The following is a 17,500-nucleotide window of genomic DNA, read 5'->3' as shown; positions in this document are numbered from 1 at the left end:
ACCTTTCTGTTTCAAGTTTGCTTCAATACTGACGAAGTTCTCAAAGAAGACGTAATAGATGTGAGAATAATTCTGGTCGAAGAAGTGTTTCAGTTCAGCCGGCTCTGCGTTTTCTATCACACACACACACACACACACACACACACACACACACACACACACACACACACACACACAAAACACAGCACAAATAAGTAATAAACACCACATTACACACCAACAGACACATGTTGGTTTATTTATGTAATTACATCTGATATAAAAAATATTATTCATAATAAATAAATTAAATAAGAAATATTTTAATAAATGAAAAGAAATAAATTAAAATAAATAAATAAATGAATTAATTAATAAATAAACTATTAGATACACACAACTGTAATAATATAAATTAATAAAACCAATATACTATAATAATTAAATAAATGTAATAAATATATAATGTATATTTAATAATAATAAGAAAAGAAAGAAGAAATGATTATTACTGTTTTTATTATAATTATAATTATTATTATTATAGAGACCCGAATACACCTTTAGATAAAAAAATAAAACTCTCTATCTCTCTCTCTCTCTCACACACACACACACACACACACACAGACACACAGTAGTGATTCAGACTTCCAATTCTTAATTCGATGCTGAAATCTGTTCATTAACACACAGGAATAAAACATCACAATGCAGGAAATTACATCATCACAAGGAAGAACATTTTATCATCAAAAATACTGTGTGTGTGTGTGTGTGTGTGTGTGTGTGTGTGTGTGTGGTGATGATGATGTAATAGCAGTGTTATCTCTGTTTCTCTCTCTCTTACACACACACACACACACACACACACACACACACACACAATGTTTCTTTGTTGATCAGGAAGCTGCAGCACTCAAACAATCTCCCACAATGCCTTGTGTTTCTCACACTTCCTGCTCCCGTCCCAGAGGAAATGCTCTGAGGTTCCACCCCACCCAGAACCGAGGAACCTTAGCGCACACGCACGCACGCACACACACACACACACACACACACACTTATTATCCATTATGTAACCCATTTGAAATTAAACGCACACATATGTAACATAAAAGCTGAAAACACTTTTATATTTATGAAAAACAACAGAATTTATAAATATTCATTATTATTCAGTGACATCAAACAGCTCAATTAAGCTCAGGCTCCTCCCCTGAGTTACACACAGGAGCGTCGCAGTGTGGAACCATAATTCCCCTAACCACGCCTACTAGCATTATGACCACGCCCACTTGTATTATGACCACGTCTACAACATGACACGGGACACACTCCGTAATTATTTATTCATTCACTGTGCTGTGTAATGCTTTATCTATCCATTCATTCTCGGTGTGCAAAGGTTTGTGCACCCCCACTACAATACTGTTCGGGTTTTGTAACATGTGGAAGGAGTCCCCAGTGTCAGAAGCTCTAAGTTCAAGTCCTTCAACGTCTTCAGGACAGAGGAGCGAAGCGTGAGGTCAGTAAGGGATCTGAAGCATGGATGGTGCTTTCACCCTCATCCTGTCGCAACCGTAGATGTAACTATAAACGGGTAAAGACTCCTTCTTTAGTCAGTTAATAAACTGCTAAGGAACAAGAGGAATAAAACACCAGCGGTCGTGCTGTGTGTGTGTGTGTGTGTGTGTGTGTGTGTGTGTGTGTGTGTGTGTGTTTACAGAAAGTGCACCAACACACACTCCCTCACTGACACGAACATCTCCATATTAACGTCTACTGCATCACACACACACACACACACACACATCTGATGTCATCTGGCTGTAAGTTATATGCATTAAACAGTGCATCTGTGTGTGTTGAAGTGGAAGTAAGTGTGTGTGTGTAAGTCTGATGCAGGAAAGCTGAAGGTGAAGCTCCAGGGCCTGGTGATGAAGATCTCGAACTCACCGATGACGATGCGCAGATGTTTTAGTCGGGTCAGCACGTCCTTCTTGGGGTCCAGGACCTTCTGCGTGGACTTGCGTACATCTCCATGTGTTTTTTTGGAGAACATGGTTCCGGAGCAGATCGGAGCAGAGCCGAGGGTCCGGGTTTCCTGCCTCTTCTGCCTCCTGCCTGCCTGCGGGAGCTGAATCACTCACAGCCACGCTACAGCGGAACTGACGCGCGGAGAGGAGGACATGTCCCTTACTGTCTCACTCACACGGAGACACGAGAAGTAGACAATAGAGACAGTTCAGTCCCCTGCAGATAAACTAAAGTCAACTCCACACTTCTCTCTGTCCCTCGGTCTCTACTGAACTGATCCCAACATGGCGCCGATCAGCAGGGACACAAACAACTCAATCGATAGCCGAATAATTCAACACCTCATCTCTCACCTGTATATTCTAATCCACTCCTTTATTTACTTATGGATTTGTTTGATTTAAGATTCAGAGGTTGGTTTATTGACATATGACAAATATATCTCACTACTGCTACACATTTCATTTTACTTAATATATAACTTAGTTCAAATATCAAAGTAAATAAGAAAAGAAAATAAGAAAATATAAATAAATATGCATACTGTGAGCAAATGCATTTTCCTACAGGATCAATAAAGTATTCTGATAACAATAGAAATAACAATAAACTATTATAATAATATACTATAATCTAACTTATCATAACAATATAATAAAAACAATACAGAGTTACACAAATATATATATATATATATATACTATCATAGACAATAAAATCTTTATACACAAGAATAAGACATTTATCAGCACATTCTAATAGCGTTACTCACACAGGAGTAAATAAAACATTAAAAAAATGCTCAATAAACCATTAAAGAAAGAAATCGCTCGATCAAAACAAGATTTAAATATTTTATTGGTAAAAAAAAATATGGAATGGAATGTGGGGTTTTATATATTTGAGTTATATGCTCATTATGTAAAAATCTGATTGTATTCGTTTTAAATTTGTTGGGGGTCAAAATGACCAGTTACTTGTTGCTTGATTATAAGTGATAAAAAATAATAAATGTATTTATAAAACACAATACCAGTTTTAGCTATTTTTATGTAAGTCTTATTTGCTGAACTGTTTAAAATAATGTTAACTGGTAAAAAAAAAATTATGCAATGTATCCGTATAAAATTGCCGTTTAACTTTTCTTTACTCGGTTATTTGAGTCTAGTACAAGATATTGTAAACATTCCAGTCATGCCGCGCGGTATTTTTGGTCAATGTAGTTCTATAACAGCCGAGGCGCTACTTGGCGGAATAAACCATACGTGTGGTTTATAAACCAAAAACTACATTACCCACAATCCCACAAGTAGGCGCAAGTACGCTGCTCAGCCCCTTCGCTAGAAACTAGCTAAGCTATTTTAGGCGGACGGCGGACTATCCCGGAGCGCCTAAGCGCGGTGATGAGATCCGCTTCCCGCGCCGACACACAGTTTGAGGCTCGAAGAGAATTTTAATGCGTCACTAAGAGACTGGAAGCGGAAACAGCGGCCCCCGGGACCGTCAGCAAGCTAACACAGCCAGGTAGCTAACGGTGTAGCGATGTACTGCTAACGGAGTGTGTGTGAAATTTTGTGTATAGCGTGTGTGTATAGGGTATGATTATTGTGTGGTGTGTGTGTAATTTTGTGTATAGTATGTGGTGGGGGGTGTGTGTGATTGTGTGTGTATAGGGTATGATTATTGTGTGGTGTGTGTGTGTAAAAGATGCCAGTTCACTCGAAGGAGAAGAAGGACAGCACTCAGGAGGAGATGGAGGTGGATTATGGAGAGCAGGAGGGCAGCAGCTCTGAGGAGGAGGACACCGACACTTCATCAGGTTCTGAGGATGGAGAGAGCTCAGGTAACACACACACACACACAGTACAGTACAGACAACCCTACAGTACTGTGCAGAAGTCTTGGCACCCTGTTATTTCTGCACTATAAATATTTGCTAAGGTCTGAATTATGGATGCTATTTACATGAACAAGCCTCCTTCACATCAGCCCTCGTTCCCCTCCCTTCATTACAACGGGCCACGTTTCTCTTTGTAAAGCTGCTGGGGTGAGTATAGTGTTTAACTGTGTGTGTGTGTGTGTGTGTGTGTGTGTGTGTGTAGAGATGGATGATGAGGATTGTGAGCGGAGACGGCTGGAGTGTCTGGATGAGATGACGAACCTGGAGAAACAGTTTACAGACCTAAAGGATCAGTGAGTATCTACTTCTGAAGCCTCCTCCAGTTCACCCTACCCCATGTGTTTGTCCATTATTAGTAACCTGAAACACTGTGTGTGTGTCTCAGCCTGTATAAGGAGCGTCTCAGTCAGGTCGATGCCAAACTACAGGAAGTTATCTCAGGAAAAGCGCCAGAGTACCTGGAACCTCTCGCAAACCTGCAGGAGAACATGCAGATCAGAACTAAAGTCGCAGGTAACACATGGACCTGCTCGCTCTCTCTCTCTCTCTCTCTCTCTCTAACACACACACACACACACACACACACACACACACACACACACACACACACACACACACACACACACCTCATTCAAAGCTCAACAACACAACTTTGTGTAAGTGTTTTCTACCACATTGCTGAGATCTGGACAACAGCAGCGCAGCTTTAAATTAATGCGCTCGCAGCACACCGTTTCCATAGCAACAGGAGCTGACTGATCTACTTCTGATTACAAAATATACATGAAAATATATATAAAAAAACCTTTATATTTTGCTGGACTGTAAAACGTCTACACTTTTGAGAAACTTGTTTTATTCTGTTGATACATTTGCAAAGGTTTTTAATCAAGTTCTCCAAATGTAGTACAAAGATTTTTGGAGAAAATGAATCTTTAAACGTATTTAGTTTTATGCTTGTGTAATTAAACTGGACGTCATCCTGAAGATAACCGCAGAAGCTGCTATCATAAAAAAAAAAAAAAAAAAGAGAGAGAGAGAGAGAGAAGAAAAATGCATTGTTTATATGAAGTGTTGAATGATTATTCACGTGTGTGTGTGTGTAGGAATCTACAGAGAGCTGTGTTTGGAGTCAGTAAAACACAAATACGACTGTGAGACTCAGGCAGCGTTTCAGCATTGGGAGGTGAGCATCACACACACACACCACAACAGATTCATGTTTTGAGTTACTTCAATGTAAGTGTGTGTGTGTGTGTGTTGTAGAGCGAGAAGCTGCTGCTGTTCGATACGGTTCAGACTGAACTAGAGGAAAAAATCCGCCGGTTGGAGGAGGACAGACACAGCATAGACATCACCTCAGGTTCTTCTTCATTATTATTATTATTATTATTATTTTGATGTACAGTATTGAGATTATGATGTAACCTCCTGTTTGTGTATTTTTTTATTTTTTTTATTAGAGCTTTGGAATGATGAACTTCAGTCAAGAAAAAACAAGAGGAAAGATCCATTCAGTCCAGACAAGAAGAAGAAACCTGTGGCGGTGTCTGATATCCTTTATCTTTCATCTACATTCTGTTTATTTGTGTATATAATATAATTATGTGGACAAAAGTATTGGGACACCTGATTTTCCCCAGCCACACTGAGACACACATTTGTATCGGACGTCTTTGGAAGCCGGAGCATGAAATTTTGCCTTGGAGACACAAACCTGTTTCAGCATGAACAAGGTTGGAGTAGAAGATCTCCTGCTATAGAGCTGAACCCTACTGAACACCTTTGGGATGAACGTGAACGTTGACTGCACCACAGGAACCTCCTCACCTTCATTACTACCTGACTTTACTAACACTCTTGTAGCTAAAGGAATCTCCAAAACATCTAATAAAATATCTTCCCAGAACATTTGGAGCTCATTATAACAGTAAATGGAGACTAAATGTGGAATGAGATGTTCAAAAAGAAGCACATAGCAATCTTATGGTCAGGTGTCCACAAACATTTGACTGTACAGTGTAAAATGATTGATTATATACTTTAACCTGCACACGGCCGTATATCGTTTACATGCTGCATGATTTGGACATTCTAGAGGACTGGACCGCCATCAGAAAGGTTCGGGAATAATCTCACTTTTCTTACGATATTAAATATGACTTTTACACGAACGAGCACGTTTTTACTTAAAAAACATTTTTTTTTCCATTTTTAGGCCATGGCCACTTTGGGACCTCACAGAGTGAAACCTGATGGTAAAGCGTTAATTATTACAACTGCACTTATCTTTTACATATTTACCCCTCTTTATAATGTCACACAAAAAGGATCCTAATGCTCATTACAGTAAATAATTCCATTTTTATTATACCAAAATGCATATGAATATCAAAATTGTAGTTTAAATGTAGTTATTATACTCGTTATTTTATTATTAATGAGTGTGTTCTTTAGCTCGAGTTGTGTGTGTGTGTGTTTACAGTTACAGTTTGTCCATCTAAAAACGAGAAGCAGCAGCAGCACATCACTCGTTCGGAGGACGGACGGTTGCTGTACGACGGAGAATGGTACAATCGAGGACAAACCATTTCTATAGACAAGAAGGACGAGTTTCCCACCAGGTGAGACTCTCATGTACGTTTACTCTCTCTCTCTCTCTCTCTCTCTCTCTCTCTCTCTCTCTCTCTCTCTCTCTCTCTCTCTCTCTCTCTCTCTCTCTCTCTCTCTCTCTCTCTCTCTCTCTCTCTCTCTCTCTCTCTCTCTCTCTCTCTCTCTCTCTCTCACATATATATATATATACACACCTACAAACATCAGGGCCAGAGATGTGGCTGAATAAGTAAGGTCACTGTAACCATAGCAACCACGTCACCACTAAATCTGTTGGAATATCTGTTTCTCTTCTCTAATGTCTCCTATCTACTTCTCATCTCACTCCTCTCTCTCTCTCTCTTATCCTCCTTCATTTTCTCTCTGTTCTCATGTTCTCTCTCTCTCCTGCAGTGCGATTATAACGACTATAAATCATGATGAAGTTTGGTTTAAGCGCTCGGACGGGAGCAAGTCGAAGCTTTACATCTCGCAGCTACAGAAAGGAAAATACACCATCAAACACGCCTGAGAGAACCGGGAGAACCACGCCAAGTGTTCAACACCACTGTGTGTGTGTGTCCTCGTTTTCATTATTACAGATGTTATTTTTTCTGATCTTTTTTGTTAAATGTTTTCTACATGTTTTCTGTAAATACACTCCAATCAAACTGCTGCCTGACTGATCAGTGTTACTCTGACCTGTGTGTGTGTGTGTGTGTGAGAGAGAGAGAGAGAAAAAGGTTTACATCTCTGTTATAGCCATGTGCCACAATAAAACTTTATCACAAACCAACCGTGTGTGAATGTTTCTCACAACCGTGACGTCTCTGCGGTGGAAGTCGAGAGCGCGAGGACGCCGAGCTGTAGAGCAGAACCGTGTCGTGGAGAACCGCACTCATCTAATGAACAAGTTCACAGGTTCATTCGCATTCTTCAGTCAGGAGAGTCTACAACCTGCTTCATACTTCATGAGCTTGTGATCTCCCGCAACACTGTTCCTACAACACGACTTAATCTGAAGTTCACAATTAAACACACAACTCACATTTCAGCTCAGGTGCTTCAACTCCTGAACATGTCCTAGAATAAAAGGAGGAGAAAATGTCATACAATAACACGCGAGTACACGTGTACATCATACACACTGATCAGCTAGAATATTGTGTTGGTCCTCTTTTGCTGCTTAAACACTTCTGTTGGATCAGACCACACAGACATCATTGAGCCTCGACCACGTCGCCGGTTCTCCACAGTTCCTTACTTGGAGCACTTTTGATAGATACTGACCAGGAGCAGACCACAAGAGCTGCAGTTTTGGAGATGCTGAGACAAAGTATGAAGACTGTTTAAAACTCAGCACCTTGGTGCCAGAACAAAGAAGAGTCTTGAAGCAGGTATTCTTTGTACCATGAGAGATAGTGGGACCAGTCCTGTAGTGGCTGTGGACCAGGGGGTGTGTGGTGGAATATGGGATGAGATAAAAGCTCTGAGGAATCATCATTGGCTTTGTAAGTGAGAATCAGTGTTTTGAATCTGATGCAGCAGCTACAGGAAGACCGTGGTGTTTGAGAACCTAGGATGGTCAAACAAGCTGCGCAGCTGGATACTACATCAGGTGCAGAAGTTAGACGTTTTTTAGAGGCAGGTGAGGAACTGAACGAGAACCTGAGTGTCCTGTGTGGACAGAAACAGATAAATTCACTTGATGATGTTGAGGAGAAATCCTCAAGAACATGTTAGATTAGCAATATGAGAAAAGAAGAGCATTTGATTATCCACGGTTACCAAATAAAAAAAAAAGTTGAGATAAACAGCAGCTCAGTTTTGCTTTAATCTTCAACAGTTTCTAATGAAATGCACTTCATTGTGTGTGTGAGCTGTTTAGTCTTCCTTCATTTAACATAAGCTGTCTTTACCAAAACCACACACACACACACACACACACACACACACACACACACACACACACACACACACACACACACACACACACACGAACTATTAATAAACGATCTGAATATCATTAAACTTGTATTTATTATATTTATATTAATATAACACAATTGTGCATGTTACTGTTCACTATAATGATGTATAAAATAAGATCTGAGCAGGACACAGGATTTATTAGTTTTTGCATATGTTTTTGCATATATTGTATAGTTTAGTGTCGAAGACGTGCGCACACACAAACATGCACTGAAGGGTAGAAGATGATGCAGTATTTGTACTAATAAAGACGTTAATAAGAGGGGTGTGTATACTTTTGCAACTTTCTGATATTATTATTATTATATGTTTAACTTTGAGGCAGTAAAATTTTTTAAATAAAGGTGCTTCAGAAAGGGGGTGTGGCTATTTATGTCAGGTGACTGTAGAAACCAATAAGCATGCAAAGAGAAATCCTGATGTCTGTCTTTTAAAAACCAAAACAGTGAATAAATAAAAATATAGAAACCTGTAGCTGTTTATAATAACGCAGAGATTTATAACTACATAAATTATTATAAAATTAATTAATTGGCATTATATAATAAATAATCTGTAATCTTTTGTCTTTAGGACTCTGGAGGACAGGTTTCTCGTGTGTGTGTTTGTGTGTGTGTCTTTACCCTGGTGTTAATACTACAGTGAAATGAAAGAACTGTATGTGTATCATCATAATGATGCCTTCAGATTATAAAGCGGTGTGTTCTCTTCCAGACAGCGTAGTTCCCTCAGGTTCCTCCCTGAACTTTACCGTCCAGCAGGAACTCGGCGCTGGAGATTAAAAGTTCATCGTAATATTGTCTCGTCTTTTCCGTCTTGTCCTTAGTTACCCTTTTCTTGTCCTTCATGCAAATTTCTTCTTTGTCGCTGTGAAGCGCTCCATGTACTGAGGGAATAAAAACACACACACACACACGCACGCACTGAATAAACGCATTTCACACTAATATAACAATCATCGCAGTTTTGCTGGAAGCATCATATTTATAATGAATCTCTGCTCTGAATTAATTCTGTCCTCCTGGGGAGACACGGTTGCCATGGCGATGCATCATATGCACTCTACACCCATTTGTCATTAAGAAATGTGTGATGTTTTATGATTGGAGACGTCTCCTGATTGTGTCTCTCTCTTTTTCTTGGTCCAGATTCAGCTTTTTGTTGAATAAATAAACCCAGGATCAGGTCTGTTTTATTCTCAAACATTCAGTGTTTACTCTCACACTCCGAGGGAGACGAACCGGTGTGGGCATGGCCTGGTGTGGGCGTGGTCTGTGTGATGGACTAAAACTTTATTATTACCCAATAAAACTCAGATGATCTGCATTAATCAATCATTCAGGCTCCAACTGTCACTGATTAAACAAATAGAGATAAAATGTGTATTTACTTTATTTGTAATTCTGTGTATAAATTTGCCTTGTTTTAACTGGTACATCACTTAGACCTTTATTTCAAGCAGTTTTTATAATTTCATTCTTTTCATTATTATTATTATTGTTTATTAGAACATATAACACACCACTAAATGGCAAAACGTTTGTGGACGTAAGATCACTGTTCCACATTTAGTGTATTAGTACCATTTCTCCATTTAGATGTTCCACTAGATTCAGTGGAGATTCATTCAGCTACAAGGGTGTTAGTATAGTCAGGTACTGATGGAGGTGAGAAGGTGAGGAGGTCTGGGGTGCAGTCAGTGTTCACATTCATCCCAAAGATGTTCAGTAGAATTGGAGTTCTATAGCAGGAGATCTTCCACTTCAACCCATGGAAAGCAGATTGTAATCAAGCTGGATTTGTGCACAGGAGCACCAATAGTACATTATACAATTTCATTAGGAGTTGTTTTGCATCGGGTCCATTTATGCGGGGTTTGTGTGTGCGTGTGTGTGCGTGTGTGTGTGTGTGTGTGTGTTAGTTACCTGGTCATATCCTTCGAGATCACGCAGCTTCTTCACCTCAAACAAGTTTCCTTCGATAGAGAGCAGAGCCACATTGGAGTGTGTGAGAATGGAGGAGGGGATGGAGGAAAGTTCCAGACAGTTCTCCTGCAACCTGAGCACCTTCAGTCTCGGACAGCGAGAAACTTCCGGAGACAGAGCGGAGATCTGAAACACGTCAGTGTCAGTCGTCACCTCAGAGCGATAAACAGATTAAAGCTGAGACACACATTAATGATTATTCATTTTAGATAAATCATAAATATTCTGAAAGGTGTGCAGTGTGAGATCTGAGTACTAAAGTGAGCACATGGACCTGGTTCTGGTTGAGGTTGATCTCGATAGCCTGCAGCTCGGACACCTCAGGAGGAACGGCCTGGATGTGGTTCTTGGACAAGTCGAGAAGGTCGAGCTGACGCAGGGAGCCGAGGTTGCTGGGAAATTCTCTGAACTGATTGGCTGAGAGACTGAGGGTGCGCAGAGCTTTGAGCTGAGAGAACGAGGCGGGGAGCTGAGTGAGCTGATTACCGTTTAACATCAACGTCTCCAACTTCTTTAGCTTCCCCATCTCTGCAGGGAGATTGGCTGTGAACACACACACACACACACACAAATCTTTATTATACTATTTATTACTCACTCAGATGGTTGGCGTGTAATTAGCATGTTAATAATGAAGAGGTTCTCACTCAGGCGGTTGTTGCTGATGGTCAGACTCTTCATCTGCTGGAAGTTTCCTATACATGCGGGCAGCGTCTCGATTTTGTTGTTAGACAAGTCGACTGTGCGCAGATTCCCAGTGAGTCGCTGTAACTCCTCCGGAAACTACAACCATTACACACAGGAAATAGAGTGTACAACACATACACACTGGACCCGAGAGAACATGCTTTTCTCATATATATATATATATATATATATATATATATATATATATATATATATATATATATATATATATAATTATTAACACACACCCACATCTTTATATTCGTTATTTTCTGAATAATGAGTGTGTACGTTTTTTACAGAACCAAAAATCTCAAAATAAAAAACTGTGGAAATTTTACACATAAAAAGTTTTGTAGAAAAGTGTTTCCCATGAGAGTTGTGGTGAAATTAACATTTTAATCCTTTTGTTTTATTCAAATATGCAAATGTACACATTTAAATATTTATAGGGACGTATTTCAATATTACAGGACAAAAATTCCGACGAGAAAAGCAGCAATCTGCGTTTATTGTGTGTGTGTGTGTGTGTGTGTGTGTGTGTGTGTGTGTGTGTGTGTGTGTGTGTGTGTGTGTGTGGTGTTTACCTCCTGCAGGTTTTTGCCTGTTAACTGAAACACTCCGGTTTTCTCTGAGGTCTCCAGATGAGCTTTGAGAGCACTGTTCCCCATTTACACACTCTCTACTGTACATTGCAAACACACACACACACACACACAGAGAGAGAGAGGATAATAGGATAATAGAGGAGCATTTGCACGGGCTGTGTTCAAATGTCTGTACAGTGTCTGAGCTCGCGCACTGCAAAGGCTGTACAGTAAAGGCGCATGTGCCCTCCGTAGTGTTCCTCACTGCACCGTTTGAGACACAGCCCACAGCAGCTACTCATCTCAACGGCGAGAGAAAAGAGTAGCTATAAATAAATAAACTCGCTTATTTACACCACAAATCACATCTAAATAACATCCCCATCCTCGAAATCATTTATCTATTCTAAATAATAATACTTATAATAATAACAGTACTTACCTATTGCCAGCTAATCAGCCAGCTAAACCTAGCTAATCCAAGCTTAACCCGGGCTCGGTTAAGAAACTGAGAGTACCGCTAACATAAACGCAGAAATGTGACTTTATCTCACAGAGCTGAGAATAAAATGAACAAATAAAAATAGGAAAACTCTTGGAATGAACAGAACTCCAAGCTAAGGCAGGAGCTAACACGCTAACTTCTCCTTAAACACCAGAACTGTGTGGAATATTGTTTTTTTTTAACAACCTGTATTACAACAATCCCGGTCGCCTTTGCTTTGATTGGCTGGACGTAATAAAACGCGTCCGCCTATTGGTTTGTTGATGCGGAAGCGGTCAGAATATGAGTAGGGAAAAAACAGTAGGCGCTAATCCAGCAGCAGGCGCTGCAGTGACAGGGTTTGTACACGGTTTAAACTTAAAATGTTTTTTTATTTTTTTAAGGCTTTTATAGAGGTGTGAAAGAAAACGTAGAAGGTCATGAAGTACTTTTTTTTTTTATAAAAATACAATAAAATGTAATATAATAAAAAATATTATTTCACTTTTTTTTTATTTTGCGCTCATTAGAGCCTCCTGGTGGACAATCGCGGAAGAGTGATTAGAAAGGACAAGAATATCAGATGATACACAAGTACGATGGTTCGATTAACGATTTTTCCATTTTACGATAACGATAAGGAAACGAAATATATATATTTTTTTTACAAATATCAATATTCTCTCTCTCTCTCTCTCTCTCTCTCTCTCTCTCTCTCTCTCTCTCTCTCTCTCTCTCTCTCTCTCTCTCCCACACAGACTGAGATTGTATTAGTGTAATTAAATTATTATTAGCATCCTGTCCAGTCTTTAAAACACATAAAACAGACTAAAACATAAATGTAATGTATATAAGAACAAAAATGTTATAAACTTCATCATGCATCTTTGAAAAAAGCTTTATTTTTACAATATGTCAAAATGATCAAAATCATCTTACATCTATATGTGCATCATTTGCTGTACAGTGTGTTAATGATTAGTGTATATCAGTGAATTTTCAACATCTGGCCAAAAGTATGGGGACACCAAACTATTCCAGTCAAACTGTTTGGAAGTCTTTGTGACCTAATAATTAGCTCAATAATCTAATAATCGTCTGATAAAATACATTTTTATTAATCGTAATGATTTTATTCGTTTTATTTGAGAAGGTCAAACCCGATAACTGGGCATCGTCATGGCGATGATTTGGCCCACACACACGTGCAGCCCACGGTGACTCTCTGGAACTTCACGCTGAAGCACTTCCTGTTTCTCGGGTCCTGCATGAGCACCAGCGTGTTGCTGTAAATGGGGATGGAGTTCAGCTCGGTGTGATGGTAAGCGTTCGGATGCGTGCAGTGATGAGACTGACACTCGGCCTCGAACATCACTCCAGGGATCCTGTGGGCACTGGTGTGAGGGCTGACGGGTCACAAACAACATCACATCACGTTACGCTTCATTCACGTTCACTTTCTGAGCTGTGATTGGTCAGGAGGTGTTGATTCACTTTCTAGAACAGAGGCTCTGACACTAGTGTAGGTTTATAATAAAATCCATCATTACAATCACTCCTCATAATCTCAATATTATCTGTCTTGTACATCATCACTGTGGTGAAGTTTATGGAGTCTTTAGTGTCAGTGCTTTATAACAGTCAGAACCCTTCAAACTACTATTATTATTACTATTATTATTATTATTATTATTATTATTTATTTTATTATTATTATTATTATTATTATTATTATTATTATTATTATTATTATTATTATTATCATCAGTAGCGTTAAAGCGACTCACATCCAGTTCCAGGCAGACAGCGAGCGGTTGTTGATGTTGCCGTTTCCTTTCATTGTCTTGGGCATGTCTCTGGTGTTTATCAGTTTCACGTTGCAGATCGTCATCTGGTCTGATGCGGAGTTTATAAAACACGGCATCAGAACGCAAACCCAACAGAACACAACCTGCAGGAATAAACGCTGGGATTGAGACGCTTCCATGCTGTTTAATGTTTATAAAAACTCATCAGTAATAAATCGAATATACTGGAATATCAGATTGCATTATGTTACATAACAGTTTTTAGGTGAATTCTCTGTAAAAACACTTCACATCAGCGGCATCATGTAAAGTCGTTGATTTCTAGATTAGATCTCGGTTCTAGATCATCCAGCGCTGATTCATTTTCATCACATAAACACTTACTCAGTGAAATTTTTTTTTATTTTTCATATATTTTAGTTCTTTCTGAATCCTGAAAATAACGTATTTAATCTAAACTATAATATTTTCTCTATTAGTTATAAAAAAGTCCTTGTTCTCGTTCTTACCGTCCGCTTCAGTCTCATCGTCGCTGCATCTCAGAAGTTTTTTTTCCAAATCGCAGAGTGTCTCACTGTATTTATAGTGGAGGATAATGAGGACATACGATTTATCTGATAACTGATGACCTGGTTTGGTTTATCAGATCATTTAATAGGTGAGGAGGAGTGCACATGAAATCTCCACAAGCCAAATCAGGCTGCTTTTTACACTTCTTAGAAACAACTGTCACGCAACTGGTACGAGTAAACGTGAAGGCATCGTGAACTTCTGGCGCGAAAGGGTCGAAGGTCCTTCATCATGTGCAGGGATTAATGAGTTTAATCAGGACCCAAGCGCTGTTCCTGTGCTGTTCCTGCGCTGTTCCTGTGTTGGTTCTGCGCTGTTCCTGCGCTGTTCCTGCGCTGGTTCTGCGCTGTTCCTGTGCTGTTCCTGGGCTGTTCCTGCGCTGTTCCTGGGCTGGTTCTGTGCTGTTCCTGGGCTGGTTCTGTGCTGTTCCTGGGCTGTTCCTGTGCTGTTCCTGTGCTGGTTCTGCGCTGTTCCTGCGCTGTTCCTGGGCTGTTCCTGCGCTGTTCCTGCGCTGTTCCTGGGCTGTTCCTGTGCTGGCTTGTGCTGTTCCTGTGCTGTTCCTGTGCTGTTCCTGGGCTGTTCCTGGGCTGGTTCTGTGCTGTTCCTGGGCTGGTTCTGTGCTGTTCCCGGGCTGTTCCTGTGCTGTTCCTGTGCTGGTTCTGCGCTGTTCCTGGGCTGTTCCTGGGCTGTTCCTGGGCTGTTCCTGCGCTGTTCCTGCGCTGTTCCTGGGCTGTTCCTGTGCCGGCTTGTGCTGTTCCTGGGCTGTTCCTGTGCTGTTCCTGTGCTGGTTCTGTGCTGTTTCTGGGCTGTTCCCATCAAACCTGCCATGTGCTTTGAGTTACTGTAATTATGTGTTGATGTGATCTGATTAAACAGTTTTTAGCCCGAGGATTTTAGAGATTTGTGACAAGTAATATCAATAGGTGAGGTGAGGTGAGGTGAGGAGATCTTCCACTCCAACTCATGTAAAGCAGATTTCCATGGAGCTGCTTTGTGCACAGGGGCATTGTCATGTTGGAACAGGTTTTGGGTCTCCTAGTTCAAGTGAAGGCAAAATTTCATGCTCCTGCATCCAAAGATGTCTGATACAATTGTGTGTCTCCAACGTCATGTCAACTGGAAGAACCACACATGGGTGAAGTCAGGTGCCCCAATACCTTTGGCCCAACCATATACACCACAGTATCACGATAAGTGTAAAAGCTCCCTCATGTGCACTAAAAAGCATCTGTACACAAAAACTATAATAATAAAATAAAATATAAATATAGATAAATAAATAAATAAAACGAAAAACACCTTCTGACCAATCACAATCCAGAATTCAGGAGCGCTGTGGTGTTACACTTTATCCAGGAGAACCTTTAGTGAAAATTAAGCTTTGAGATGTTTACTAATCATCTGTTGAGAGGCTTTAAACAGTGTCTAAACTCATTAATCCCACATTAAATATGCATCACCTCACTTATATAAATTATATAACCATGTTTGGAGCTTTTATGTTTAACTCTCATGTGTTCAGGATCGTCATCATGGAACAACCAATTTTATTCAGGACAAGGACGCTTCTGTCACAGGGTTTTTCATTCCAAAACAAATATCTAGAGATTTAGAAACATGCAATATCAGTATCAGGTCACACATTTCACCCCCAAGGCGAATGTGGTGGTGTTCTGCCTGAACCATCCCACCTCTTTAAAGCTTCATTATGGAGCCACGTCTACAGAAACCATCATCAGAGCACTGCATCACAGACAGGAATCTCATACAGTGATGATTGTGAAGATCTCATGGTAGATTCCTTTGACCCCAACAACACGTGATGTGACGTCTAAAATCTGAATGGATAGAAACACCGACCTCAGCTTACAGCTGCAAACGAAAGAAAAAAGCTATGAAATGAAGTGAATAGACTGGGAATAGTTTCATACATGTTCATGGATAAAATTATAATGCAGTGATTCTGATTAAGTGTAAACCCACAGCGAAGGCCTTGCTGTACACAACTGGTTGTACAATCACAAAGAATATCATTTTAAAATCTCAGATATACTTTACTTTACAAAATCGGATTTATTAAATACTTTATTTAGAAACCTTTATTTCTGCAGTTCTTCTACGGAAAAGCTGACGCTCCAGGAATCAACACGAGAGTTCTGAATACAAAAATGCTCAAACCAGCATAAAGGAAAACAAGTGCAGTGAAACTTTTTGCACAAAATAAAAACCCGGAGAGGCGTTTGCGGTGTAAACGTTAGCCTTATAAGCACATATGAATGGATGTAAGATCATTTCTGTACATTGTATGTGAGATTCTTACTGTCTCCAGATCTGTGCATCTGATAAGGATAGCGAATATGCAGTAAAACGTGGAAACGTGACTGAATTGCCCTACTTTTTACGCCCGCACGGAGGCGACGCTTTTCTCAGTGTGCACTTTCTGCAAAAAAACTGCAACCCTTATGATGTAAGCAAATATTTATTTTCATAATATGTACAAACCCGAGGACTGATTTCAAAATCCAGGATGCTTTGCTTTGAATAAATTAATAAAACTCACTTTAATAGTTAAAACGTTATGCTTTCAAATGAAGAATACATGCACACATGCTGACCCTCATCTAAAAGCCATCATAAGAGTTTTATTTTTATTCTTCTTTTCTTAAAGGCCATTCAGGCTTGTGGATGACACGCATCCACTGTTTCTTCCCATCACTACAGACAGTCTACCAAATCCTTATTACACACACACACACACACACACACACACACACACACACACACAATGCAAATATCCTCATAGACCATGAACTACCTCTGGATAATTTGCACATACAACATACACCTTATAAATGGGAATAAGAACAGGACCCAGA

General features: G+C 39.8%; 4 protein-coding genes and 1 long non-coding RNA gene across 7 annotated transcripts in view; 2 read left to right on the top strand and 3 right to left on the bottom strand.

Annotated features, from left to right (window-relative positions):
* Window positions 1-2,435, bottom strand: part of ralgapa1 (Ral GTPase activating protein catalytic subunit alpha 1) — a 46,253-nt gene extending 43,818 nt beyond the window's left edge. Inside the window, exons 1-2 of the mRNA XM_083551003.1 lie at window positions 1,939-2,435; window positions 3-113 (exon numbers count right to left, since the gene is read on the bottom strand). Coding sequence (XP_083407129.1) covers window positions 3-113; window positions 1,939-2,044 — 217 coding nt within the window. The 5' untranslated portion in view covers window positions 2,045-2,435. The remainder of the gene's footprint in view (window positions 1-2; window positions 114-1,938) is intronic.
* Window positions 2,436-3,323: 888 nt separating this feature from the next.
* Window positions 3,324-7,303, top strand: brms1la (BRMS1 like transcriptional repressor a). Of its 2 annotated transcripts, none has more exons than XM_083551120.1 (11): window positions 3,324-3,543; window positions 3,727-3,862; window positions 4,122-4,212; window positions 4,305-4,432; window positions 5,026-5,105; window positions 5,186-5,282; window positions 5,383-5,472; window positions 5,976-6,040; window positions 6,138-6,177; window positions 6,405-6,543; window positions 6,926-7,303. In XM_083551120.1, exons 2-11 carry the CDS (start codon window positions 3,727-3,729, stop codon window positions 7,041-7,043), a joined length of 984 nt encoding a protein of 327 aa, XP_083407246.1. In that variant the 5' UTR covers window positions 3,324-3,543; the 3' UTR covers window positions 7,044-7,303. The 2 variants fall into 2 exon arrangements, with proteins under 2 accessions (XP_083407246.1, XP_083407247.1); XM_083551121.1 differs by having other exon boundaries at window positions 6,405-6,556.
* A 1,229-nt stretch (window positions 7,304-8,532) lies between these two features.
* lrrc57 (leucine rich repeat containing 57) lies at window positions 8,533-12,446 on the bottom strand. Of its 2 annotated transcripts, none has more exons than XM_083551147.1 (6): window positions 12,205-12,446; window positions 11,763-11,860; window positions 11,136-11,271; window positions 10,763-11,031; window positions 10,429-10,614; window positions 8,533-9,389 (listed from the first exon to the last, which is right to left on the bottom strand). In XM_083551147.1, the coding sequence occupies exons 2-6, from the start codon at window positions 11,844-11,846 to the stop codon at window positions 9,348-9,350; spliced, it is 717 nt and encodes a 238-aa protein (XP_083407273.1). In that variant the 5' UTR covers window positions 11,847-11,860; window positions 12,205-12,446; the 3' UTR covers window positions 8,533-9,347. The 2 variants fall into 2 exon arrangements, with proteins under 2 accessions (XP_083407273.1, XP_083407274.1); XM_083551148.1 differs by having other exon boundaries at window positions 11,763-11,857.
* Window positions 12,447-12,796: 350 nt separating this feature from the next.
* LOC310731491 lies at window positions 12,797-16,852 on the top strand. Its single transcript, XR_014535224.1, has 3 exons — window positions 12,797-12,840; window positions 13,400-13,567; window positions 16,736-16,852. It is a non-coding gene; the product is annotated as an uncharacterized lncRNA (long non-coding RNA).
* Window positions 13,376-14,603, bottom strand: il17a/f2 (interleukin 17a/f2). Its single transcript, XM_083551152.1, has 3 exons — window positions 14,564-14,603; window positions 14,034-14,197; window positions 13,376-13,652 (listed from the first exon to the last, which is right to left on the bottom strand). The coding sequence occupies exons 1-3, from the start codon at window positions 14,579-14,581 to the stop codon at window positions 13,424-13,426; spliced, it is 411 nt and encodes a 136-aa protein (XP_083407278.1). The 5' UTR covers window positions 14,582-14,603; the 3' UTR covers window positions 13,376-13,423.
* Window positions 16,853-17,500: the final 648 nt, after the last annotated feature.

Source organism: Silurus aristotelis (assembly GCF_946808225.1).
Source record: "Silurus aristotelis genome assembly, chromosome: 9".
NCBI lineage: Eukaryota > Metazoa > Chordata > Actinopteri > Siluriformes > Siluridae > Silurus > Silurus aristotelis.
Note: the sequence above shows the minus strand (reverse complement) of the source record. Positions and strands in the feature narration are given on the sequence as shown.

Excerpts from the sequence above, each read along its gene's own strand:
- brms1la (XM_083551120.1), top strand. The coding sequence starts at position 3,727 with ATGCCAGTTCACTCGAAGGAGAAGAAGGACAGCACTCAGGAGGAGATG. Across the intron at positions 5,106-5,185 it reads CAGCGTTTCAGCATTGGGAG|AGCGAGAAGCTGCTGCTGTT; the intron begins GTGAGCATCACA and ends TGTGTGTTGTAG. Across the intron at positions 5,283-5,382 it reads CAGCATAGACATCACCTCAG|AGCTTTGGAATGATGAACTT; the intron begins GTTCTTCTTCAT and ends TTTTTTTATTAG.
- lrrc57 (XM_083551147.1), bottom strand. The coding sequence starts at position 11,846 with ATGGGGAACAGTGCTCTCAAAGCTCATCTGGAGACCTCAGAGAAAACC. Across the intron at positions 11,272-11,762 it reads CAGGCAAAAACCTGCAGGAG|TTTCCGGAGGAGTTACAGCG; the intron begins GTAAACACCACA and ends TAATGGTTGTAG. Across the intron at positions 10,615-10,762 it reads TCAACCTCAACCAGAACCAG|ATCTCCGCTCTGTCTCCGGA; the intron begins GTCCATGTGCTC and ends GACGTGTTTCAG.
- il17a/f2 (XM_083551152.1), bottom strand. Across the intron at positions 13,653-14,033 it reads CTGTCTGCCTGGAACTGGAT|CCCTCACACCAGTGCCCACA; the intron begins GTGAGTCGCTTT and ends GTGACCCGTCAG.